Below are 27166 nucleotides of genomic sequence, written 5' to 3' on the forward strand. Positions count from 1 at the left end.
TGTATCTGTCACTCCTACAGCAGACCTCACTACTTACATACTTCTCAGCCACTCCTGACTTCCTCATACAATACCAAAACTCCTCTCTAGGCACCCTGTCATATGCTTTCTCCAGGTAAACAAAAACACAATGCAACTCCTTCTTGCCTTCTCCATACTTCTCCATCAACATCCTCAGAGCAAACATCACATCTGTGGTGCTTTTTCCTGGCATGAAACCATACTGCTGCTCACTAATCACCTTCCTTCTTAACTTAGCTTCAACTACTCTTTCCCATAACTTCATGCTGTGGCTCATCAATTTTATCCCCTTATAGTTACTACAGTTCTGCACATCTCCCTTATTCTTAAAAATCAGTACCAGTACACATCGTCTCCCCTCCTCAAGGCATCCCCTCACTTTCCAAGATTGCATTAACCAATATGGTTAAAAACTCCACTGCCATCTCTCCTAAACACCTCCATGCTTCCACAGGTATATCATCTGGACCAACGGCCTTTCCATTCTTCGTCCTCTTCATAGCTGTCCTTACTTCCTCCTTGCTAATCTGATGCAATTCCTGATTCACTATCTCCACATCATCCAACCTTCTCTCTCTCTCTCTCTCATTCTCTTTATTTATCAGCCTCTCAAAGTACTCTTTCCATCTGCTCAACACACTCTCCTCACTTGCGAGTATGTTTCCATCTTACTCCTTTATCACCCTAACCTGCTGCACATTCTTCCTTCTCGGTCTCTCTGTCTAGCCAATCAGTACAGGTCCTATTCTCCCACCTTAGTGACCAATCTCTCATACAGCTCATCATAGGCCTTTGCTTTAGCCTTCGCCACCTGTCTCTTCACTTTATGCCTTATTTCCTTGTACTCCTGTCTACTTTCTGCATCTCACTGACTATTCCACTTCTTATTCACCAACCTCTTCCTCTGTATACTCTCCTGTACTTTCCCATTCCAACACCAGGTTTCTTTTTCCTCCTTCCTCTGTCCAGATGTCACACCAAGCACCCTTCTTGCTGTCACCCTTACTATTTCTGCTTTAGTTACCCAGCTATCTGGTAACGTTTCACTGCCACCCAGTGCCTGTCTTACCTCCTCTCTGAACTCAACCTTGCAGTGTTCCTTTTTCAGCTTCTTCCATTTGATCCTTGGCTCTGCCCTCACTCTCCTTCTCTTCTTGATCTCCAGCGTCATCCTACAGACCACCATCCTATGCTGTCTAATTACGCTTTCTCCTGCCACCTCTTTGCAGTTTCCAATCTTCCTCCACTCTTGTACGTCACCCTATGTTCCTACCTCTTCTTAAAATATGTATTGACCACAGCCATAGCCAACTTTATTGCAAAATCCACTACCATCTGACCTTCTGCATTCCTCTCCTTGACAGCATACCTACCCATCACATTCTCGTCTCCTCTGTTCCCTTCACCAGCATGTCCATTGAAATCCATTCCAATCACCAATGTCTGTCCCTTGGGTACACTGTCCATCACTTCATCCAATGCACTCCAGAAATCCTTCTCATTCATTGAACACCCAACTTGAGGGCATATGCACTAACAACATTCATCATCACACCTTCAGTTTTCAGCTTCAAAATCATCACTCTGTCTGACACTCTTTATACCTCAAAAACACTCTTAACATACTGTTCCTTCAGAATAACCCTTACCCCATTTGAATCCACCTTCGATCCACCTGGCCTTACTTCCCTTCCATTTAGTCTCTTGCAAGCACAATATATCAGCCTTCCTCCTCTCCATCACATTAGCTAACTCTCTTCCCTTACCAGTCATACTCCCTACTTTCAAAGTTCCTAACCTCAGTTCCACTCTCTTTACCTTCCCTCTCTTCTCCTGCCTCTGGACATGCCTTCCCCTCTTCTTTTCATTCTTCAACCAACAGTAGCCCAATTTCCACCAGCACCCTGTTGGTTAACAGTACTGGTGGTGGCCGTTAACCCGGACCTCGACTGATCTGGTACGGAAATCTGTATTGTCTTCCACATATTGATCTGGCAAAATTTTACACCAAATGCCCCTCCTGATGTAACCCTCCCCATTTATCTGAGCTTGGGACCGACACAAAGAAACCCACTGGTTTGTGCATCCCCTCTGGCTGGGTTACTTGATACAGGTAAGTATGGCATCATATTAACTCTGCTTCAGATTCTACCATTTCCCTGTTGTGGCTGTTAAGACAGGCTCTGATCAGTGTGTCAGCTCCAAGCAAGTGTTTCCCTAGACGATACTACTGGAGTCTCAAGAGTGTGTGTTGCAGCTTTTTTGTTGCACTGAGCAGGGGTTTCGTCATTATACACTCCAATGGCTTGTGATCGAATTGTCCTTCCACAGTTCACCCATACGTGTACTGGTGAAACTTTTCCATTCCAAATACTATTGCCAGCAACTCCTTTTCAATTTGTGCATAGGCCTTCTCAGTTTCTGTCAATGCTCTACTGGAATATGCAATGGGTTGTCCTGTTTGCATCAGTCTGCCCTAATCCTGCTTTCTGATGCATCACATTGTATGGTAAATTGTTCCAATGAGTTTAAATACTATAATGATAACCTCTGATAACATCTTTGATCCTCTCAAATTCCTGTTTATGAACTTCTGACCACACCCACACTGCCTTTTATAGGCTCACACAGAGGCATGGCTGCAGAATCTGGCAGGATAGGTAACCATGCCCAGAAGATGATGTACTCTCTTGATATCTTTAGGTCTTGGCATCTGTCTAATGGCTGACACTTTCTCTGGGTCAGTCTTTACTCACTCAGGAATGAGTAGGTGACTTATGTAGGGGACTCCTTTCAGCCTGAGGTGCAGCTTTGTCTGGGTTCAGCTTGACAGTGCATTCTCTGCATTTATCTAAAAGCATTTTTATCTTTTTATTATGATCCCTTATTGTTTCTCATCATCATCTCCCTCACCCACGATAAGTATGTCATCTGCAATGATTTTGACTCCTGGAATTCCATCCATCACTTTAGCATCCTCTGAAAGATTTCTGGTGCTGGGCTAATTCCCACTGGCATACACACCCACCTTTAGCGTCCTATTGGTGTGGCAGATGTGGTGTGATAGCTGGATTCTTTCTCAAACTCCACCTGCCAAAATACATTTTTCACATCACAAACAGGGAATACACAAGCATTACTCAGGTCTGGCAGTACATCCTCAGTTGTAGGCATAGGACAATTGCTTCTCCTGAGCTCCCTGTTTAAAGGTTTAGGATCAATTAACACTCATAGTTTTCCTGATGGTTTCTACACTACCATCATGCTACTAATCCAGTCTGAGCTAATTTGTCTCAAATAGTAGCGACAGCACTAAAAGACGTTTGGCAGCTTACTGTCTACAGTCAGGGAGAAGTAATCAACAGCAAAGGATTAACCAACAGGAGGAGGTTAAGATGGATGGTCTTTGTCTTCTTTGACAAGTGACAAAACCATCATGAAAAAGACGCATTGAGAAATAAATAAAAGAGCCACATTGAAATGTGCCATTAGGAAAAAATGCATTGTGAAAGAAAAACAGTCTTTAAAAATTAGGCCATTGTGAAATAAAATCTGCAATAATAAGAAAATAATGATTTTTGTATTTCATAATAGTTATATGACTTTTATTTAATTATGCACTTTTTCACAATTTATTGTTAAGTTATACATATATTGTTGTAATTTGAATGCAATTATTTATTTTATAATTGCCATTTTATTTATTTAATTTTGGCATAAATGGTATTACAGTACATACTTAATTAGAACAAAACAGAACAAAGACAATAAATAAAACCTGTCTTTGAGTCAGACAAAGCCACAAACAAAATACTTTTTTGGAAGAAAAAAAAAACACTTTTTTGCCTTCTATAAAAACAAAATAAGTCATCTGTACATATAGTGATGATGACCGCAATGTCATGTTTTAAAACACATGTGCAGTGTCTACAAAAAGTAGTCCATCCCCCTTTGCAAGTTTCACAATTTGATTTGGGTTTTTTGACATTGATCAACAGAAAAAGACTCTTTAATGTCAAATTGAATACAGATCTCTTCAGAGTTGTCTACATTAATTACAAATAGAAAATAGAAAATAATTGATGGCATAGGTATCCACCCCCTTGAAGTCAGTATTTAGTAGGTGCCCCTTTCGCAGCCATAGCAGCTTTAAATCTGTGTTCACAGGTCTCTGTCAGCTTGGCACATCTGTACATTTTTCCCCAATCTTCTTTCCAAAACTGTTCAAACTCTGCTCAATTGCATGAGGATCCTGACTAAACAACCTATTTCTAGCCTAGCCACAAATTCACAATGGGATTGAGAGTGGGACTCTGACTCGGCTACACCAGGACATTAACATGGTTGGTTTTAAGCCATTTCTGTGTAGCTTTAGCTTTATATTTATGGTTGTTGTCTTGGTGGCAAAACAAATCTTTACCCAAAAATGAAATCCAGTCTTCATCTGGTTTTACATCAGAATTCCCCTGCATTTTGCAACATTATTGTACATTTTCAGATAAAGCTGCAACTGGTGTACAGTCACTGCAGTCTCAGCCAATGTAGCTTGAAACTCCTTCTGATTTCCTCACTCATTTTCTTCTTGAGCGATCATGCAGTTTTTGTGGACGGCCTGCTACATGCAGATTATATAGCTGTGCCATTCTCTTTCCATTTCTTAATGATTAATTTAACTATACTCCAAAATGGACCAGTACTCACTGACTTCAGGACATCCTACATTTCATCACACCAGCACCAGTTTTTAGCATATCAGCACCTCCACATGAATCTACATTGGTCTCCTAAACCAACATTGACAGCTCTTTAATCCAATATCACTTAAATGTTAGTAAAATAGTTATCACAGGTAGCTTTTTAATTACATTTCATGGAGTTATTTGGAGTGTTCTTTTGTCTTCATTGTGTAGGCTAGGCCTCCATACTGACTCACCAAATGTTGGACCTTCCAGGTAATATGCAGCTACACTACACTCAATTGAAACCCTAGACAGTTGATTTCAATTTAGATAATTATGCTATTTCTAAAATCATTTGACTGCTCCAGTTATGATTTAGGTGTGACATATTAGAACAACTATAACAATTTATTTCTTGTTGACATGGAAACCCGGGCGTCAGCAAGCCCAAACCCTGACATGAGCACACAAGTACAGTTCCGGGTTCAATTAAAGGTTGGTTTATTAACCAGATCCCATTAAATATGCCATGACAAAAGCACAAAATACAGGTTTTCTCTCCTTACAATAATTCACTCACCACCACACTGCCCTCCTTCAGTCAAGTGTTACCTCTCTACCTCCCAGCTCTGACTCACCTGGATAAGGGATTATGGTCCCTTTAATTACAGACACGGGAGTCTGGTGCCAGGGCGTTTGCCCAATGGAAGCACTTCCAGGTCACACAGAAGTCCATTATAACAGGGAGCTTGTCTCCCTGCAGCGCCCTGTCGAGGCACCCAGTGGCCCCAGCAGGGCTGCCTTACTGGACTACATTTCTTGGTATGCCCTGCTGGCTTCCCACTGGGCACGGATATCCAGTACTGCTGCCATTTAGAGTGCTGGGGAAATTAAAACTCCTCAGCTATATCTGTTCTTTTACATGGGCTGTCTGTCCACCTTTTCCTATCCTTCCTTCTGGGTCTACTTCTTGTTTCCTCCCCAGCCGGGGTGCCTGTCCAGCCCATGTGGTATCTACATTGTACTGTATAGCCCATTGCAGCACTTCTTGTGTGATTTTAGACCATATAAAAATAAATTGTATTGTATTGTATTGCATAGCCCAAAATGACACAAAGAAGAGGGTAATTATGTGATTAATTATTTTGTGTTTTTATATTTGTAATTAATTCAGTTCAGTTTGCAAAGAACTGTTTTCACTTTCACATTAAAGAGTCTTTCTGTTGATCAGGGTCAAAAAAGACAAACCCACCATAATTGATTTTGTACAAAAAGAAAACGAAAGCTTCCAGTTGGTGGATAATTTTTCTTGGTACTGCATATAACATCGACTGCTCCAATATGATACAATATGGCAACCCATTCACACAACATTTTTATAGAAGTAATAGAAACAAAACAAATATCCAAAACAAACAAAATAAATGTGAAGAAATACCTAGAACTCTCAAAATACTGCCAAGGCTACTATTTTTAGCAAAACACAACCACATTTATTTATTTACATATTTTGTAAAAAACAAACTGACTCTATACTTTTTTTTCATTTTCACAATGTTTCATTTACTGTATTTAGTATATTTTGATAAACTAATTAGCATTTTCAAGACTAGCCATTGGGGTTACGTAATCTCTCTGGTAGTCAAAAAGTACAGTTATTATTATTTTTGTTTTTAAAGACGCACACTGTTTACAGTTAAACAGCTACACTATCATGTTTTTAATCCTTTTAGAAACCAGTAACATCAGTGAGAGGTACTCTTGGATAAATCTCTACATGACATGGAACAAAGCCCAGCAGTTCTGTCGCGTCAACTACACAGACCTGGTCAGCATAAGAAATGAAGGTGAAAATGTGGAAATAATGAAGAAAGCACAAGGCAGTCCCTTCTGGATCGGTCTGTTCAATGACCCATGGAAGTGGTCTGATGGTGCACAGTCAAAATTTAAAAAATGGAAAAATTGGGAACCAAATAATTGGAATCTTAATGAAAAATGTGTGGAGATTAGGCCAGATGGAACTTGGAATGATGCTGATTGCAGTTTACAAAAACAATTTATTTGTTCACAAAGTAAGTGAATCTTTTTTATTATCAGAGTATTCATTTTTGTGTGGCATAAAAAGTTGTGCAGAAATAATGGAATATGCAAAATTATTCAAATTTGTAATTCATTTTTCCTATTCCTAAACATATGCAAAACAAAAATATTAAAATAGTGGTAAAGATTTTTTCCTATATATCGGTCTCAGTTCATCGGTGTGTAAGCACTGATGATAGTAAAACCCCTTTCCCCCACTCAAAGTAGCAAGGAAACAACACACGCATCCACTTCCCTTCTGACACCTCCTGAAGTTGATGGACTCACTGGAGGATTGGCACATTTGAGCTGTGCCCTGCTGGGACAAACAGGTAAATGCCCAACCACCAGGTGCTCGGTGATGAGCCCCTCCATGACATGGCTCCTGGGAAATGACCTGATTTGCGTTTTCTGGATGAGGTTGCTGAGTCCTTAATGAAAGTTTTCTTAAGGGCTAGTTGAACCACATTTACTCTGGCCCCACACCGAGGACAAATATGCCTTGGGCAACCCTACTTTAGGTCAGACCTTGCGGGGAGTGCTGGAAGGTGCGCCCTCTGTTCTGCTGGGGGACTTTAACAATCACAGGGGCAGCGACAGTGGTATCTGGAAGACTGGTGTTGGGAGAAACAGACTATCCATTCCAAACCCAAATGGTGTTTTGTAGTTGGTCTTCTGTGCTAGTCACAGTTTGTCCATAACAAACAGTATGTTCATCCATAATGGTGTTCATTAGTGCACTTGGAACCAGAACACCCAAGGCTGTAGGTTGATGATATATTTTGAAGTTGTATCATCAGCTCTATGACAGTATGTCTTGGACACTTGGGTGGAGAGAAGGGCTGAGCTGTCAGTTGCTCACTACCTGGTTGTGAGATGGATCAGATTGTGAGGAAGATTCTGGACAGACCAGGCAGACCCAAATGTATAATGAGGGTGTGTTGAGAATGTTTGGCAGAAGCCCCCATCTGGGAGATCTTCGACTCACACCTCAGGGTGAGCTTTTCTTGCATTCTGAGGGTGGAAGGGGACACTAAACCTAAATGGGCCATGGTCCGTGGCTCTGTTGCTGAGGCAGGTCAATGGTGCCTGCCACTGTGGCAATCTCCAAACCCAGTGGTGGACACCAGCGGTAAAAGGATCCATCAGGCTGAAGACGGGACATCCTCCAAGCTTGATTAGGTCGTGGAACATCAGAGGCAGTTGACAGGCACTGACAGACCAAGAAGAGTAATGTGATGGCAGTTGTGAAAGTAAAAACTCAGGTGTGGGTGGAGTTTGGTGAAAAAATGGTGAAATCATATTGATTCTGGCAAAATGTTGATTCATGAAGGTGGAAGCAGTGCTTCGCACAAGCAGTTTATAGCTGGGATCGAGTGCTCCTGTCCTCACCTGGGGATATAGTTGGATTGTGGAAGGAGCACTTCAAGGACTTTTAAGAAAAAAGAGTCAGGGAATTCAGAGAAGGAGTCACCTGTCACTGGAGCTGAGGTCGCTAAGGTAGTTAAAAAAATCCTTGGTTGCAGGGCCCTTGGGATGGAGTATATTCTTCCTGAGTTCATGAAGAGTCTAGATTTTGATGGGCTGTCTTGGTTTACATGGCTCTTCAACGTTGCATGGAAGTCGGGGACAGCATTTTTCTATTGGGAAACTGGGGTGATATGTCCCCATCTTCAAGGAAGGGGACTGTGTTCCAGTTGTAGCACGATCACACTCCTCACCTTCCCTTAGAAGATCTATGCCAGGATTATGAAAAGAAGGGTCCAACTTTTGATCGAACCTGAAATTCAGGAGTAACAATGCATATTTGGCTTGGGCATACGACCGGGAGAGTCCTGTGAGGTGTGCTTTGGGAGTATGTGGCACCAGGCCTGTTGTTGTGGTCTATTTGGTCCTTGTATAACCAGAGTGAAAGCTTGATTCCCATTGCTGGCAGTAAGTCAAACTCATTCCTGGTGCTTGTGGGATTCTGCCAGGGCTGTCCTCTGTCACTGATTCTGTTCACAATTTTTATTGATAGAATTTCTAGGTGCAGCCAAGGAGTGGAAGGTGTCTAGCTTGGTGATCCCAAGATCACATCTCTGCTTTAACAGATCATGTGGTCATGCCGGTTGCATTAGTCTGTGACCTAAGACAGGCCAAGTGTGAAAAGGCCAGGATGAGGTCAGGATTAGCAACTCCAAGTTTGAGATCACAGTTCGCAGACAGAAAATGGTGGGGTGCCATCTCTAGGTTAGGGATAAAGTGCTGCATCATGTGGAGAAGTTTAAGTATGTCAGGCTCTTGTTCATAAGTGTGGGAAGAAGGGAGCGGAAAACCAACAGGCAGATAAAAACTGTGTCTGCAGTTATGCAGATGTTGTACCAGTCAGCTGTGTTGAGGATAGAGTTGAGTCAAAAGGCAAAGCTCTTGATTTACTGGTCAATCTGTGTTCCTGCCCTCACCAGTGTTAATTTTGTTGATAAAAACTAAGAAGAAAAATAGATGTCAAAAAAATTTTTTCTGTGACAAAAAAAGAATGAAAACTAAATACAAATGAAAACTAAGGTGAATGGTTTTAAAATCATTATTAACGAAAACAAAACAAAACAAAAATGTTATAGACAGATGACTGGACAGTGAGCGATGTCATGTGTAGCAAAGATATACAAAGAGCTTCACATGACATTATAAAACAAATAATGAGCATGAATGCAGTGGTGAAATTTTAAACATTTGTAAGCACGCTTGTAATTGGATAACACTAAGTTTGGATGCCATCAGAAAATCATCACGTCAGCCATAATCCTGATCCACTCCTCTCTGCTATGTTGGCCAATGTGATTCTTTGGCGAAAAAAATGGTCAGACATATGGACCAACTTTAATTAAAACACTGATAAAAATAAAACTCAGTATAAGCCATGTAAAATGAAGCTCATGAGAAAGAACAACACAAACCTGAAGAGACATCTAGAGGCGCACCATCCTGAGATTAATGTCAAGGTATGTATGTCTAGGTGGCAACTTGCTAGACGCCAATGCTGCTACCTCTAGCTCTTGTTCACCCTGCTAATACAAATACATTTATATAGCACATTTTCATACAAATGGTGTAGCTCAAAGTGCTTTACAAAATGAAGAAAGAAAAGTTTATATGAAACAAAAATAAGATTAGGCAATACTAACAACGAATAAAGTAAGGTCAGAATGTCGGGAGGAAAGAAAAAACAAAAAAAAAAAATCCAGATGGGCCAGAGAAAAAAAAACAAAATCTACAGGGGTTCCAAGGCCAAGAGACTGTCCAACCCCCACTGGGCATTCAACCTAACATAAATGATCTAAATCAGTCCTTATGGCTTGCAGGCTTCCAATGAAGGAATTTGATGATGATGGTCATTTGGACTGGGGTACTACCTTCAATCCATCAATGTAAGGACTGCATGTTGCCTTGATCAGGTGGTGGTGGTACAGAACAACACCACAGAAAACCAGAAAAAGAACAGCAGAGAATAGGAGATATTAGTCCAGATTGTGGTGCCTTGATTAAAATAATGGGTTTTTAACAGTTTAACAGAACTAACTAAGAGAGTGCTTCTGGGGTCTTAAATATTACTGAAACGGAAGGGGATAGATCAGGGAGGCCAGAACAGGAAATTAGGTCTTCTGTAGGTGGGTTCTGGAATGGATGTCATCAGTGAGTGGGCTGGTGGTGACATCATGGGGAGGCATGTTCTTTGGCTGGTTTGCAGTGGGACAAAACGAGAAAGGATCAGATGATAGCACCAACCCCTGGTCCGACTAAGAAATAATACCACTTGTCCCCATCAACCATATCCCAGGCACACATGTGTGACACCACATTAAAGGAACACAGACTCCTAGGAAAAAACAGCCTACTCTACCCTTTCTTATATAGTTCCACTTTGTTAAGAGACCAGTCCAACCTGTGCAATTTGGCAGCACGCCGGATCTTTGTATATTCGGCGACATACATTCGGCAACATACATTCATTGAACTCTGCAACCGGGTAAAGGTGTTTCCCAGTGCAATTTGCCAATACTCCGCAGCCGAGTATATTCAGCAAGGTATAACCATTGAATGCAGTAACCAGCTATAGTCGTTTCTCAGTGCAAATTGCCAGCATATGCAGGGGACGTACATTCATGCAACCGGCTATAGTTGCTTCCCAGAGCAATTTGCCATCACGCCGGAACTGATCAGTCTGTTCCGTATATTCATTGAGCAACCAGTTCATGACCACTGCCGTCCCCGGCAGAACTGCAGCATCACCGTCCCTGGGATTCAGCCTCTGTACTAGACTAGCCGGCAAGCATCAGAACTTCCCTCTGTGTGCTTGCGTGCAGCCAGTTCAAACGCAGTTGGCTTGGTGATTTACTGAATTTTATCAATGCCGTCAGTTGCACCTTGTACATATAATAATAGTTTGTTCCAGTAGTTTTTTAATAGTTTTCACAGTTCATTGGCAGTGCGTAAAATGATCACTGTTGCAGTAATTGTGATGCTCTTTGCATGAAAAATTATATGTGCTTCATTAAAATTTCACATTTTCTTTGTGAATTGTGATGTTTACTTAAAAAGTGCAGCAAAAATGTATTTGGTGTCCAGGGGTACATTAACCCCCAAGTATGTGGCAATTTAAGGGTTAAATGTTCAGAGTTGCAGTGTTGCATTTCTTCTTATTTATTAAAAAATACATAAAATAACTATGGAAAGACAGGGGGAGAGAGAAAGAACCTGAACAAAAGGGAATTTAAAAATCTAAAATCACTGTTATCAATTCAAGAGCTCAGTAGCACAAGATAACTGAAGCCTAATGATTCATTTGTACATTATAATGAGCAAAGCAACAGGAAAGAGAGACACAAACACAAACACAGACCACTGCAAGTATTTGGCACCACATGTTTGAGAAGTGCTATTGTTTTCTTTGATATCTTTCTGTCATTTTCACTGTTGCATCACAAAAACAACACAGTTTAGATAAGCAATGTGTTCTTTTTATTTATGTTTTAACATACTGTGGCCATATTCAGATATGGCATGTTTACATTTCCAATTAAATAGTAATTTTAACTTACTTTAGTTATTCATTTAGATGTGCAGTCACAAGTTGGATGTTGTGCAACCTTGTATGTGGTTCTGATAGAGTCGTGTCAATGTTGTTAGGCACATTTACTGATTTGTGTGTTTTGAGTCCTTAAATCTGCATCTCTTGTGGCTCTTTATTACCTACTCTCTTGATAACACTAGAACCACTATAGTTTTTTTCAGTACTAAACAACAAAGGCTATGCCAAGTGATGTCTGAATCCTTTTGTCCTCAATAATGGCCCGACTAGTCATTCTGTTAACACAAAGGCCCCAGATACCATAACCTACAGCTTGAGTGAACGTAAAAATAAATAATTTCTTGGCACACAGAATATATTGTTTATATATATTTTCACTTTAAATATTAGAAAACTTTATTTTCACTTTGAATGTTAGACTTAGGGCAGAAAACTATATTCAGTATTTATTACTGAAAAGCAAAACAACATAATTCAATTACCGGCTCACATATAATAGTACATGAAGTAGAAACTAATTTTCATGGTGGCACTTTACATACCTTTCTTTTTGTTTTATTGTGTGTGCATTCTCCAACCTTGCACTTCTTCCTTCTACTGGAAGCAAGAATGACCCAAAGGGATGCTGTGGCTTCCTGAACTTGCTCTCCGATTTGCATAAAACCACTTCAGTATTTAATTGTAAAAAGCAAAACTACACTTTTCAATCAGTTGGAAGCATAAAATATTAGACTAAGTCAAAATTATATTTTCTATATAAAGAAAATAGTTTATAAAATAACAGCATTACTTGCATTTTCATGGATTATTTAGGTAAATGGAAGGCAGCATGATGGGCTGTGCACATCACCAGTATGCTATCATTTTTTGTAATGGATTCACTTTTGTTTTGCTGCTGTGTCTCTACACGTTATCACTATCTGTCTGTCTCCTGTCTAGGTAGCTTATTTGCCTTGTGGTCAGTGATTGAATTTGAATAATATAATAGTCTGTGCTTTCTATTGTGTTGGCTTCTTTATCTTTCTTGTTCATATGTAATAGGTGTTCAATCCAAGCATGTGCTGTTATATAAATAAACTACTTCTAATACTGGCTGGGGGAGAAGGGTGCTTCCCCCTTGGAGGTCAAAGCACTCATGCTGATATATATATAAGCAGCTTAATTACAATGTTTTCATAGATAGATAGATAGATAGATAGATAGATAGATAGATAGATAGATAGATAGATAGATAGATAGATAGATAGATAGATAGATAGATAGATAGATAGATAGATAGATAGATAGATAGATAGATACTTTATTAATCCCAATGGGAAATTCACATTCTTCAGCAGCAGCATACTGATACAATAAATAATATTAAATTAAAGAATGATAACAATGCAGGTGAAAAACAGAAAAACAGACAATAACTATGTATAATGTTGAATGTTAACGTTTACCCCTCTGGGTGGAATTAAAGAGTCGCATAGTTTGGGGGAGAAACGATCTCCTCAATCTGTCAGTGGAGCAGGACAGTGACAGCAGTCTGTCGCTGAAGCTGCTCTTCTGTCTGGAGATGATACTATTAAGTGGATGCAGTAGATTCTCCATAATTGATAGGAGCCTGCTGAGCGCCCTTCGCTCTGCCACAGATGTTAAACTGTCCAGCTCCATGCCAACAATAGAGCTTGCCTTCCTCACCAGTTTGTCCAGACGTGAGGCATCTTTCCTCTTAATGCTGCCTCCCCAGCACACCACTGCGTAGAAGAGGGCGCTCGCCACAACTGTCTGATAGAACATCTGCAGCATCTTATTGCAGATGTTGAAGGACGCCAGCCTTCTAAGGTAGTATAACCGGCTCTGTCCTTTCTTGCACAGCGCATCAGTATTGGCAGTCCAGTCTAATTTATCATCCATCTGCACTCCCAGATATTTATAGGTCTGCACCATCTGCACACAGTCACCTTTGATGATCACTGGGTCTATGAGGGGTCTGGGCCTCCTAAAATCCACCACCAGCTCTTTGGTTTTGCTGGTGTTCAGGTGTAGGTGGTTTGAGTCGCACCATTTAACAAAGTCATTGATTAGGTCCCTATACTCCTCCTCCAGCCCATTCCTGATGCAGCCCATGATAGCAGTGTCATCAGCGAACTTTTGCACATGGCAGGACTCCGAGTTGTATTGGAAGTCCGATGTATATAGGCTGAACAGGACCGGAGAAAGTACAGTCCCCTGTGGTGCTCCTGTGTTGCTGACCACAATGTCAGACGTGCAGTTCCCAAGACGCACATACTGAGGTCTGTCTTTAAGATAGTCCATGATCCATGCCACTAGGTATGAATCTAATCCCATCTCTGTCAGCTTGTCCCTAAGGAGCAGAGGTTGGATTGTGTTGAAGGCGCTAGAGAAGTCTAGAAACATAATTCTTACAGCACCACTACCTCTGTCCAAGTGAGAGAGGGATCGGTGTAGCATATAGATGATGGCATCCTCTGCTCCCACCTTCTCCTGATATGCAAACTGCAGAGGGTCAAGGGCGTGTTGAACCTGTGGCCTAAGGTGGTGAAGCAGCAGCCTCTCCATGGTCTTCATCACATGTGATGTCAGAGCAACAGGCCGAAAGTCATTCAGCTCACTAGGACGTGATACCTTTGGGATTGGGGTGATACAAGATGTTTTCCAAAGCCTCAGGACTTTCCCCTGTTCCAGGCTCAGGTTGAAGATGCGCTGTAGAGGGCCCCCCAGCTCCGATGCACAGACCTTCAGCAGTCGTGGCGATACTCCATCTGGACCCGCTGCTTTGCTGGCACGAAGTCTCCTCAGCTCTCTGCTCACTTGCGCTGTTGTAATTATGGGTGGGGATGTCTCTCCTATGCTGGTATCAGCAGAAGGATGTGTGGAGGGTGCAATACTCCGAGGTGAGAGTGAGAGTGGGTTAGGGTGGTCAAACCTGTTAAAGAAGTTGTTCATTTGGTTTGCTCTCTTCATATCTCTCTCAATGGTGGCAGACTCAACAAGTGTGCACTCTTCTGCCTTTAAATACATGTGTGTGACTTAATGTGAAAATGTGTGTGTTTGAAATTTAGAATGTGCTCCAGCATTTCTCTATAGCTTGAGCTTCTAATTTTTTAGAAATAACGAACTGGCTTGCATTACAGATATCCAAGCTACCTCACCCCGTTCCCCATTGTTCAATTGCTCCATCCACCATGTCCCACTTTGGATTGTGGGATGCCTGGAAGGACCAGAAGAGGGACAATACCTCCCCTGGACCACGAGAGGGCAGCTGCCCTGGTCTGCATGGGGGACACAGGATCAGACCTTGGAAGCTCAACCCGGCTGGGGCCCGTGACCTCCACCAGGGGGCGCCCAGAGAATTGTGGAGCCCTGGATTGCAGCACTTCCACCACACTCGGAAGTGCTGCCAGAAGATCATCGCGGAACACCTGGAGCACATCCGGGGCAGTATAAAAGGGGCCGCTTCACTCCATTAGACGAGCCGGAGTCAAGAGGAAGAAGACAGAGGAGCAGTGACGGTGACAGACTTGTGAAAAGACTATGAGCATTTGTGGCTATTAAGGCATTGTGTGGTGGTATTAAGGAAAAGAAAAGAAATTAAACATGTGTGTTTTGGACATTTGGTGTCTGTCTGTCTGTGTTCGGGGGCTGGAACTTCGACAGCATGCTGTCCCTTCCCCAAGTATAATTCACGTTGGTTTTGTACCTCATATTCCAGGGCATGGAGAAACATTGCAATGCCATTGCAAGGGTGTTCATAGCTGTTTTTACCTAACTGAGAAAACGGGAGCACCAACAATTTTCTGGTTGGTTTTGTTTTCTTCTTCATCGCACGTAATGAAACAATGTGAGTGATTATAACTGTGACATTCTCTCATTGATTAATTGTCTGGGAAACAACATTTAATAATGTTGATAACAGTCGCAGGAGAGGATTTATTGAAATAAAAAGGATGTGCAAAAACTGTCAAATGCGTGCTGGAGGAGAGATACAGAAATGCACACCTGGTATTCTGTTGGCAGAATAGGGGTCTGTTGAGTAAACAAATAAAGAAAAATATCATTAGCAATTGTTTTCTAAATAAAATTTCAGAGTTTCAACAACATAGACATTTGAAGTACAACAAATTAGGAAAAGTTAAGAAAGAACAGGAGCGTGATGTGCACAATGATGAAAAAATTAATGATTTAAAAATACAATGCCAATTGGCGTGGACTGTAGTCTTCTTCACCTCCTTTTAATGGGATATGACACTCCATTTCCTTCATATGTATATTTTTCAATAGTTTCATGAATGCAGTTGCCAATTTTTTCAACTTTACACTGACTCTGATACTATCGTCATAGTTGTGAACAAAAGAGAGCAAATACAGTACAGCACCTATGACAATGTATCATTCACTTTTATCACTAATCCTTTAGTGTCTTCAAATGCCAATATATAATCTAATGTTTAATCTTATGTTTATTTTTAACAATTGCAATGTGGTCTCCACACACACAACATACATTTATATGTTTAAAAAGGGTCTTTTAAAGAGACTTTTTATCTGAAGACAGTTCTTTGTAATGAGAAGCTTACTGTCTGTTGGGCCACGTTATTAAGTACCATTGCTCTTTGCAGTTCAAAATTACCAACCCCACTTGGTGTGTTTCCTTCATGAGAAGATGGATTGGTTTAGAAATGTGACTCTAAGTGAGCCGTCTAATTGTCCCCTCCCCACACACTTTTAAGCAAAATACACTCATGATTGTCTCCATGCCACAATACCTTACCTTGAAGACAGGTAATAGAATAATTTAAATATGTTTTCTATCTCTTGCCCTACATGTACAGTGCCTTTCCCCTGTAGTTGTGTTTGTCTGAACCTCTTTTCATCAGCAATCTAATTCTAAAGCATGTTCCCATAAAGCCTGCTTCTCAGACTCTCTTATTATTTTTGAGGTGCATTTCTCCTCTCCTGTCCAGTTTTATACTTTCCATCTTTGAAGACAACTGTCTCAGCATGCGTCTTTGCTCTTCTTCCTTATGTGTCTCACACTCACACTCCATTTTTCTTTTCATCACCAAAGCAAACTGACTAATCGATTTCTCTGATGGAATGGACACACAGACCTTAATGTTTTATTACACAGTCGACAGATACATCTGGTTCTGCAAAACTAGGCAAATACTAATGCAGGGATCCTTTAAGAGCTCCTTCATAACCATGGCTGTGCTAAAAAGTTGTTGAAATACAGTATAAGTACCTTTAGGTACATGCTGTCTTTTTCCATATGTCCAAAGATTAGGGTAAAGCCTTACTAATTCAAGAGGAACAGTTCTGGATGGATTGAATTGTGCAATGCCAACAACCTGAGGTTACTCATTCTGAGGTTATTCACCTTGAGGCCCAAATATCTTTAGCTGCAATAGGCTCAGGTAAAATAGCCTTATTTATTGGTAGGTAACTGGACACATTCAACAATATAGAAATGTATTTGAACTCCTAATATAGAAAACACAATAAGAACAGAACCAGAACAAGTTCTAAGGATATGTAATTAACAAAGGTGAAATAACAGGTTAGGGATACATCTCGAGGTAAACAGCTTTCAGGGTGTGGCATTGTCTGTGGAACTGGTGTACTGATAATAATCTTTTACTAAAAGATTTAGAAACTGAAAAAGAAGGGTGAAACAGGAGTGAAGAATTAAGTCAAACAACATGAAGCAAATTGTAGGTAAGAATAAGTAAACAAACAAACAAATAAAATAAATAAAGGAGGAGGAGGATATGTAATACAATGTGTATAAATCCTGGAATGAACTCATTCCAAGTCCATCAATGACATCACCCTAATCTACTTTCATTAATCTAGGAAGGATAATTTATGAATTCATGGTGCAAAATATCCTTCAAAAGAGTAGGGACATATTTACAAATAAGCAAGAACTTCCTTACAACATTACACCAACTTAAGCTAAGAGAAAACTGAGAAATCTGTTTAACTGAGACTTGGCAGCAACCTCAAGACTTTTCACAACTTAATGAATGCACCCCCCCTGGGGTTTGTTTACACTTGTCAACCCCGTGCCTCTGGCCATGGAGGAGGTGTCGTGATAATTTATCACGAGAAGTGGAAAGTCCTGCCGTTGTCTGCTCCTGCTGTTAGCTCTTTTGAATCGACTGTGTGTCAATTGTCTGTGTCAGTTCCTAACATCATTGCAACTGCCTACCGTCCTCCTAAGTCAAACAACAATTTTTTGAACGATCTTGCTACCTTCCTTACCCATTTATCTGTAATTACTCCAAATATAATTCTGCTGGGGGATTTTAATATACATCTGGACAATATCAATATCCCTCTCACTAGAGACTTTTTATCTTGCCTGGAGAGTTTTGGGTACCAGCAGCACACTGATGTTCCTACCCATTGTAAAGGACATATCTTGGACCTGATCTGCTGCTCTGGTGTTGTTCCTTTTGATCTTACAGCAGATGAACTCACTATAACCGACCACTTTCTCTTTTCATTCAATATCAAACTTACCTTTTCTGTTCCTAAGCTTCCACGTCTCATAGCCTTTCGTAACATTAAGAATATTAACTTGAATTTGCTGTCTTCTAGAATTGATTCCCAAATGGACTTTTATGATTTATCCACTCCCATAGAACTGGTCTCATATTATAACACTTGTCTTAATGGTATTCTTAATTCTCTGGTTCTGCTAAAAACCAGATCTGTTTCTTTTTCTTTTTCTGTCCCCTGGTTTAAGCCTGAACTTCGGCTTCTGAAAGCTAAGGGCAGGCAACTTGAAAGGTTGTTTAAAAAATCCAGACTCTTTGTCCACAAAGAGATGTATAAAAATCATCTACTCTATTACAAGTATTGTATAGCTCAAACCAAATCTAATTATTACACTCAGATAATTACTTGTAATAAAGGTAACACCAAGTCTTTGTTTTCTTTACTTAATAATTTTACACAACCTCCAGACTCTTTACCATCTCACCTTTACTCAACTGCTTTCTGTAATTCTCTTATGTCTTTTTTCAATGAGAAAATCCAAAACATCAGCACCTTGGTCCAGATCCTCCCTGTATTCCTTCTGAACTACACTCGCCTATTCACTCTTTCTCTTCTTTCCAGCTTCCCACTTCCTCTGAAATCTCAGATCTCATCTGCAAATCCAAGTCATCTACTTGTCAGCTGGACCCCCTGCCTACAGTTCTGGTTAAAGCCTGCCTCCCCACTCTAGTCCCTCTTATTTCTGCCATCATTCACTCTTTTCTTACTGCTGGTATTATTCCCCCATCTTTCAAAACTGCTGCTATAACCCCAATACTAAAAAAACCTGGTGCTGATCCTACTAATTTCAATAATTTTAGCCCCATTTCTAACTTGCCCTTTATCTCCAAAATTCTTGAAAAAATAGTAGCTACCCAACTTCACACCCACTTATCTCACAATAATCTGTATGAAAAGTTCCAGTCTGGTTTTCGCCCCCTTCATAGTACAGAAACGGCACTTGTTAAAATTACCAATGACCTCCTTATGGCTGCTGATTCTGGTCTAATCACTATTCTCATCCTCCTTGATCTGAGTGTGGCTTTTCATACTATTTGTCATACCACTCTCCTTAATAGATTATCTTTGATTGGCATTACTCACACTTCATTTGATTGGTTTAGATCCTACCTCTCAGGCCGCACACAGTTCATACAGCTTAAAACCTTCACATCCCAACCCACCGCTGTTACTTCTGGTGTGCCCCAGGGCTCTGTCCTGGGGTCTCTTCTTTTTATTATTTACCTTATTCCCCTTGGCAATATTTTTCGCAAATATAACATTAATTTTCACTGTTATGCTGATGACACCCAGCTCTACCTTGCTGGTAAACCCACCTCCTCTTTTCCACCACCCTCGCTTATTGACTGCATTTCTGAAATTAAATCCTAGTTTTCTTCGAATTTTCTTAAATTAAACAGTGACAAAACTGAGGTTCTCCTCATTGGTTCAAAATCATCATTATCCAAAACCAATAATCTTTCTCTTATTATTGATAACTCTGTTGTTTCCCCATCTTCTCAGGTCAAGAGTCTGGGTGTCATCCTCGACAGTACTCTATCTTTCCAATGTCACATTAATAACATCACCCGGTCTGCTTACTTCCACCTACGTAATATTAATCGCATTTGCCCCTCCCTCACTCCTCATACCACTGCCATTCTTGTTCATAGTCTTGTCACTTCTCGGCTGGACTACTGCAATTCACTCCTCTTTGGTCTCCCTAATAAATCTCTTCATAAGCTTCAGTTAGTCCAGAATTCTGCAGCACGTATCATCACTCGAACCCCATCTATTCACTATATTACTCTGGTCTTGCAGCAGCTTCATTGGCTCCCGATCAAGTTTCGTACTGATTTTAAGATTCTGCTATTAACATTTAAGGCCATCCATAACCTTGCCCCTCCATATCTGTCTGACCTTCTTCATGTTGCCATTCCATCCCGTAACCTTAGATCCTCTTCCTCCACACATCTGACCGTCCCTCCCGCCCGTCTAACCACCATGGGGAGCAGAGCTTTCAGCCGTTCTGCTCCCAAGCTCTGGAATTCATTACCTGCGGATCTCCGAAATATCAAATCATATTCATCCTTCAAATCCATCCATCCATCCATTTTCCAACCCGCTGAATCCGAACACAGGGTCACGGGGGTCTGCTGGAGCCAATCCCAGCCAACACAGGGCACAAGGCAGGGAACCAATCCTGGGCAGGGTGCCAACCCACCGCAGGACACACACAAACACACCCACACACCAAGCACACACTAGGGCCAATTTAGAATCGCCAATCCACCTAACCTGCATGTCTTTGGACTGTGGGAGGAAACCGGAGCGCCCGGAGGAAACCCACGCAGACACGGGGAGAACATGCAAACTCCACGCAGGGAGGACCCGGGAAGTGAACCCGGGTCCCCAGGTCTCCCAACTGCGAGGCAGCAGCGCTGCCCACTGCGCCACCGTGCCGCCCCATCCTTCAAATATAAACTTAAAATACATCTGTTTAAAATGGCTTTTTCTTTTTCCTCCTGATTATAGTGGTTTTGTTTGGTTTTAATTTTTAGATTTTCTGATGTTTTATGTTGTTTATGATTGTGTTTTTTATTTATTTATTGTTTGTTCGGTGTCCTTGAGTTCTCTGAAAGGCGCCTTGTATAAATAAAAAATGTATTATTAAAACTAACCTTCTTTTATCATCTTTACCCTTATTAAGTGTTTTCATTTGAAATGAAGCTTACACTTCACCAATGACAGTGTCTCGCAACTCTTGCTTTTGCTGGACATTAAATGATTCAGTAAGGCTCTGTCATTACACTTTACAACATTACCAGCTTTTAGATGACTTTAAGGTAACAGGTCAAGACATCATAATATGTGAATTAGTGAGCTGAGGTGGTGTATATTCCGGGAAGTAATAACAAGATCACCTGTAATCAATGGTTAATATGTGTGGATCAAGCAAAGAGTGTATAAAACAGAAGAATTAATCCTGACTTGGGAATGTAAATTTCCCTACTAAAGCATTAGCAACAGTTGAATCCATCCCTGGGCGGAACGGTGGCGCAGTGGTAGCGCTGCTGCCTCACAGTTAGGAGACCTGGGTTCGCTTCCCGGGTCCTCCCTGCGTGGAGTTTGTATGTTCTCCCCGTGTCTGCGTCAGTTTCTTCCGGGCGCTTCGGTTTCCTCCCACAGTCCAAAGACATGCAGGTTAGGTGGATTGGAGATTCTAAATTGGCCCTAGTGTGTGCTTGGTGTGTGGGTGTGTTTGTGTGTGTCCTGCGGTGAGTTGGCACCCTGCCCAGGATTGGTTCCCTGCCTTGTGCCCTGTGTTGGCTGGGATTGGCTCCAGCAGACCCCCGTGACCCTGTGTTCGGATTCAGTGGATTGGAAAATGGATGGATGGATGGAATCCATCCCTCCAAAAGTCACATACAACACTCACCAAACACCCATTGCCTATTATGCAAAAAAACATCTGCTTACTAAATCCACCACACTACTGTTAGCCTGGAAGTCATCTGAAACCTTTAACTTTTTACTATTAAAAAAAATTCATAGTACACTGAAATGGACAAAACTAACAGTTAAGAGAAATTACACTGGAACCCAACCACACAACAAGACAGCCTCATTGTCAGCAACCACAAATCTCCATCCTGCATCCCTACAAGCTGAACAATTTAAACATAAGAAGTGTCTACCACATATCACAATATCAATAAGAATCAGAATATAAAGAATAAAAAATACAACTGTTTCAAATATTTTTAAACTAGCAAACCACACAGAAACATGAGATGTATATCATGTTACAGTTTGTTACTGCTGTTCTTTGGTAGCAACAAAACGACAAACCCCCTCTACAGCATCAGAGCCACAACTACATTGTTCTTTACCAGCCGTTATTGTCAAAGTAGCTGAACAAATGAAGTGACTTTGCAGGGTCACTGCTTGCTCCTCTTTAATCGCAGGCTCTTGGTTTTTCTTTTCTGTGCAGTTACCATGCTGAATTCTGGGAGGAAAAGCAACTTAGAGCCATTATGTGGGATTTGGGAAATAGATTGATCAGCTCCTAGGACACATGATCTGTTGGTGTAGAAAATAAACTTTGGTAATACTTTAATTTAGGTACTACAAAATGTAACTATTACTCATTTACTCTTATGTAACAAGACTTTAACAAATGCTTTGTGTTGTCTTTCCATAGTAGGAATGTTGCTTGTGTTGTATTATGTGTGTGACTGCAAAAATAAGGGACTGCCAGATAGCCTGGGGAAAGTGTTAGGGATGGGGTCTTAAGAACAGATAGTGGGGCAATTGGAGAGGAGGTTGGAAACATTGGTGGTGGAGAGTGGTGAGTAGGTGGAGACAAATGATAGAAGTGGTGTTACTGCAGGGTCTATGCCAACATTCACTTATATACCATATACCATTATTATGACAGATAGTTGTGTATACTTTTATATCTTTAGTAATACATTTTGTGCAATTTCTCAGAATGTAGCACACAAACTTACAGGGAGAAGATGAACCTGGGAGACATAAGTGTACATCTACAAAAGTAAAACAAGCTCAGCTGGAAACACAAAATTTTATTGTTAAGACTACATCAGTACTAGAAATATGTTAACTAACAAAATTACACATTCTTTCTCCGAGTATACGGTTAACTTGGCCTGGATTTCTTAACTAAAGACATATAAATTGCTTACTTTCTTATATGTTAATACAAAGTGACATTTTGAAAAATCCATTTTGCATTTAGAATCTACAGCTATCTATTATTGTATGTTGTGCTTTAATAAATTATACCACAAAGGTGTCAAACTCATAACCTGGATGGATGCAGTGGCTGCAGATTTTCATTTCAGACACTTTCTAAATTAGCAACCAGTTACTGCTGCTAATGGAGCACTTATTTTGTCTTAATTTTAATTGATTTGCTTTTTAAGATGCAGAACTCTTGTTTTTTTTCCTAAACCAGATGAAAAATTAGCCAACATATGATCAACTAAAATGATCCCGTTTTCACACGTGTCTAACATATATCAGTTCTGATATACTGTAATATTTGAAAAGAAAATAGGTCTTGGCATAATAGATATATCAGCTATGCTCCATTAAAAAAAACAGTTTTGGAATGACAACACTAATAATCCATAGATTTACAGTAAGTAACAGGTTTAATGAAAAGCAAGAATTGCCCTCTAATTAAGAATTTGGTTGGATAAAAAATGGTGGCTGTCCAGGGAATGAGTTTGAGATCATTAAATTAATCAAGTACTTCAGAAGAAGAAATTTGAAATAGGGTTATAATTATTATAGAATTATTATTATTATAGAAATTTCATTTTATAAAATTAAAGTGCTATAAAGCAGCAAATAAGAAGAAATGTGCTAAAGATTTTCTTTTTCATTACTAGGAAGAAAAAGATTCACTTTTAGTTGCTCCCTCTCAAAACATATTTACTCAGTCTCTGTCTGTTGTGAAAGATGCAGGGAATGAGCACTTAATGTCGGAACATTGTATAATGAATGATAAGAGTAATAATGCCTTATTTTTATGAGCATTACTTTTTCCTCTAGAAATGCCAATCATTAGTACACACAATTTGGATTTGTGCATTGCCTGTATTTCAATCCCCGTAAAAGGTTTGCTATGGGCCTTTCTTTGGTCTTTAAACCCCCAGGTACTTTTTTATGTATGTACTGGTAACATCCGAAACTTTCAGCATTTAGACGAGGTGTGTCGCAGTTTCTTTCTTCTGTCATCTTCTATAATATCCCATTTACTTTTTAAACTTTTTTTAACTTGGATCTATCTGTTCTTTCTCTTTCCTCTTTCCAGCAGAGATTGTTTAAGTTGGAAATCCTTTAACTTCTGAAAACCTCTTTCTACAGCCTCACACTTCATGAGTTATCTGCAGCTTGAAATAATGGTGCAACAGGCTCAAATATTTCTAAGTACCAATCATACATATAGCTTGTTCAGACTCACCTGCTTATAATCTTTACTTAATGACCATTTAAGTTTTTTTCTGTGTGCAGCTACACCTTCTCTCCTTCATGATTAACTTGTGCCATTTGGGGCTGTGAGGTGGGTGTTTTATTTTGTATTGATGTTTTCATGGTTAGATTTCAATGTAACTTTTATTTGCTATTTGCTTAATAAAAATTTGATAACAAAATAATGGGTAATTATTGCTTATGACAGTGTGCACCTGTGCTTCAGCTTTGGTGGTTTTTGGTGTGAATGTTAGCTTAGCTTTTTCAATAGTAGAAATTGTAGAAGGGTCATTATATCATCAATTTTAATTGTGTAAATGTGATTTTTATAACAGCTGCAGGCATCTCTGTGTGCTATTTATGTAATGAAGTAGCCTAGTTAACTTTGGTTACTTATGTGAATAATACAGGCCAGCTTTTAACTTAAATTGAAAAATTGCACATGTTATGGTTATAGGCCAACAACAATTAAAAGTTATTATTTGTATCACTCTGACTTAAACATGGTGCCGTGGCTATGTATCAAGTGCAGTATATCATAAATGCTGATCTGCTGTAATGTTAACATGGCCCAGAAGTTAATTATATTTTCCCCCTCATTTCTTAACACCAAACTCTGTTTATCGCAAATCTTAAAAATAATTGTTATCACACCAGATAGAGTTATGCAGCTACTAACAGAGAACATAAAATGAGCACCTCCTTTATTAACTAGAAGCATGTAGTCATAGTACTACAGAACATTATTTGTAAGACCTACAAAGTAGATTTATTATTTATTTGGAAGTTTAATTCTAAGAAACATTTAGTTTCAGTACAAACATATTGTGTAATATTGAAAAGTATATAGTTGTAAGCAAGAGTTGTTGCCATTCTATTTTTTGACAAGGCAAAAGTAAAATATTCTGAAGACGGTATGGTACCAAAACCTTACAAGTTCTCAGGAGAGAAGCACATTTTTAAAAAACATATGGATAAATTTGTCAGTTTGACAACAAAATTGTATATTAAAATTACAATCACTTTTATTCTTATTTAGCTTTGGTGGATAAAAGGATTATGATGAGAGTCCGTATTGATGTACAGAATGGGCTGAAACCCGAGGATCCAAAAATCAGTGAAGCCATCTTGAATCAGGTCTGGAATCTTGTATCTGACTGAGCAGTGTATATAAAGATTTGAATTTTCACCTTTAATTTAGTGATTCAGTTTGGATGATGGATTAATTAAAGGAACTATTTTCATACTGTTGTGCATTGCCACAGAATCTTTGCCCTGAATAATGGAAAGAGAATATAATGAAAAGGTTTGGTAATTTGGTTGAAAGTACTTCTGACACACAGTTCCTGGTAACTCTGTTCAGATGCTAACCTTGTCAGTGTGGTAAGTTTGTAAAGTATCTACATGTCTAGTTGATTTCTGTTTATTTCACATGTTTCTTACCTGGGTGTGTAAATTGGGCTATGTGAATGAACGCAGGAGTGAGGTTTGGTTCCTGACTTGTTTTTAATTGGTGCGCAAACAAGTTCTCTATAACCCTATATTTTAATTAATTAGGTAGGTTCATTTAATGTGTGGAAAATGGCAAGACCTTTGAAATTAGTATGGTTTTCTTTTACAGATCAAGGAGAGTCTATCAAAACAAAATTTTACAGGAAATCTTCAGTGGAAAAAGACAAATGGAAATATTTTCAATGTGCTAAATACCAATGAAGACAATAACACTGGATAGAAATCGGTGTGCAAGTTCATATGGTCTACATGCTGCTTCTACTGCTACAGCAGCACTGTTCCAATAAAGTCATATCTCAGACGGCTGTATAGTTTTAATAATGTACAGGAAATGCTTGTTGTGGGGATTTTGAATTGACTTTATAATGTGATAATTATATCTGGTAAATGAAATAATTATAATCTATGGCAAGATTAGCTTTATATTTATTGTTGAGGGCTTTTCTGAAAAAAAATAAAATTATAATAAACACACTTATTATATTATTTATTTATGTTATTGTTGTTAATCATTTAGTTTCTTTGTTTTCATGTATTTTTTGTTACTTTCCTTGTATTTTGTGGGTGGTTCCCCAAGAGGTTGGGTCACCTGTCAATAACTGTCAAAGGGCTGCCTTCAGCCCTACAAAGGCTGAGAGATTCCCACAGTCCCTTGCTGTTCATTGTATGTGATTATATATGACTTTTATGTTCAGATTTATGGATTTCTAGATGTTTTAACCTGCTTTGCCCATTGCATGACTATTCTTGAGGATTTGTGTTATGAGACTGTGTTTTTTTTTCTTTTTGCGCTCAGTAAAGCTATTTCTGTTAGTGAAGTGCATTTTTTGATGGATTAAACCTTTCATTTTTAATAATATGTTTGCTGTTTTTTTAAAACTAGCCAGGGTATGTAGGCTTCCCTCTTGAGTGGGCAATTTACAGGACTTTGGTGCTTGGGAACTCACTAAGTCATAACACATCAGTATAGTCTAAAACAACCAGACTCCTGAGACTGTTCAAAAAACTGAGCCAAAACTAAACAAGTACAAGGCACTCAAAAGGACAAGACAGTGGTTATTTAGTGTGACATAGGAAGCCTGGTAGAGACTCTACTGTCAAGAACAGCAACCATGTAAAAATGCTAGAAAAATAAAATATTTAAGTGCTCAATACTTGTCACTCAGTCAATAACAAGTAGACAACATGCAGAAAACAGCACATAGTGTAAAAGCATTAACACTTGCAAACACAACTCTGAAATACT

At 39.7% G+C, this 27166-nt stretch overlaps 1 protein-coding gene across 1 annotated transcript; it reads left to right on the plus strand.

Moving 5' to 3' along the window:
- The first annotated feature begins 6437 nt into the window (after positions 1-6437).
- LOC127529466 (hepatic lectin-like) lies at positions 6438-26733 on the plus strand. Its single transcript, XM_051933162.1, has 3 exons — positions 6438-6772; positions 25448-25545; positions 26030-26733. The coding sequence occupies exons 1-3, from the start codon at positions 6478-6480 to the stop codon at positions 26138-26140; spliced, it is 504 nt and encodes a 167-aa protein (XP_051789122.1). The 5' UTR covers positions 6438-6477; the 3' UTR covers positions 26141-26733.
- Positions 26734-27166: the final 433 nt, after the last annotated feature.

The sequence above is a fragment of the Erpetoichthys calabaricus genome, chromosome 1 (assembly GCF_900747795.2).
Source record: "Erpetoichthys calabaricus chromosome 1, fErpCal1.3, whole genome shotgun sequence".
Lineage (NCBI taxonomy): Eukaryota > Metazoa > Chordata > Cladistia > Polypteriformes > Polypteridae > Erpetoichthys > Erpetoichthys calabaricus.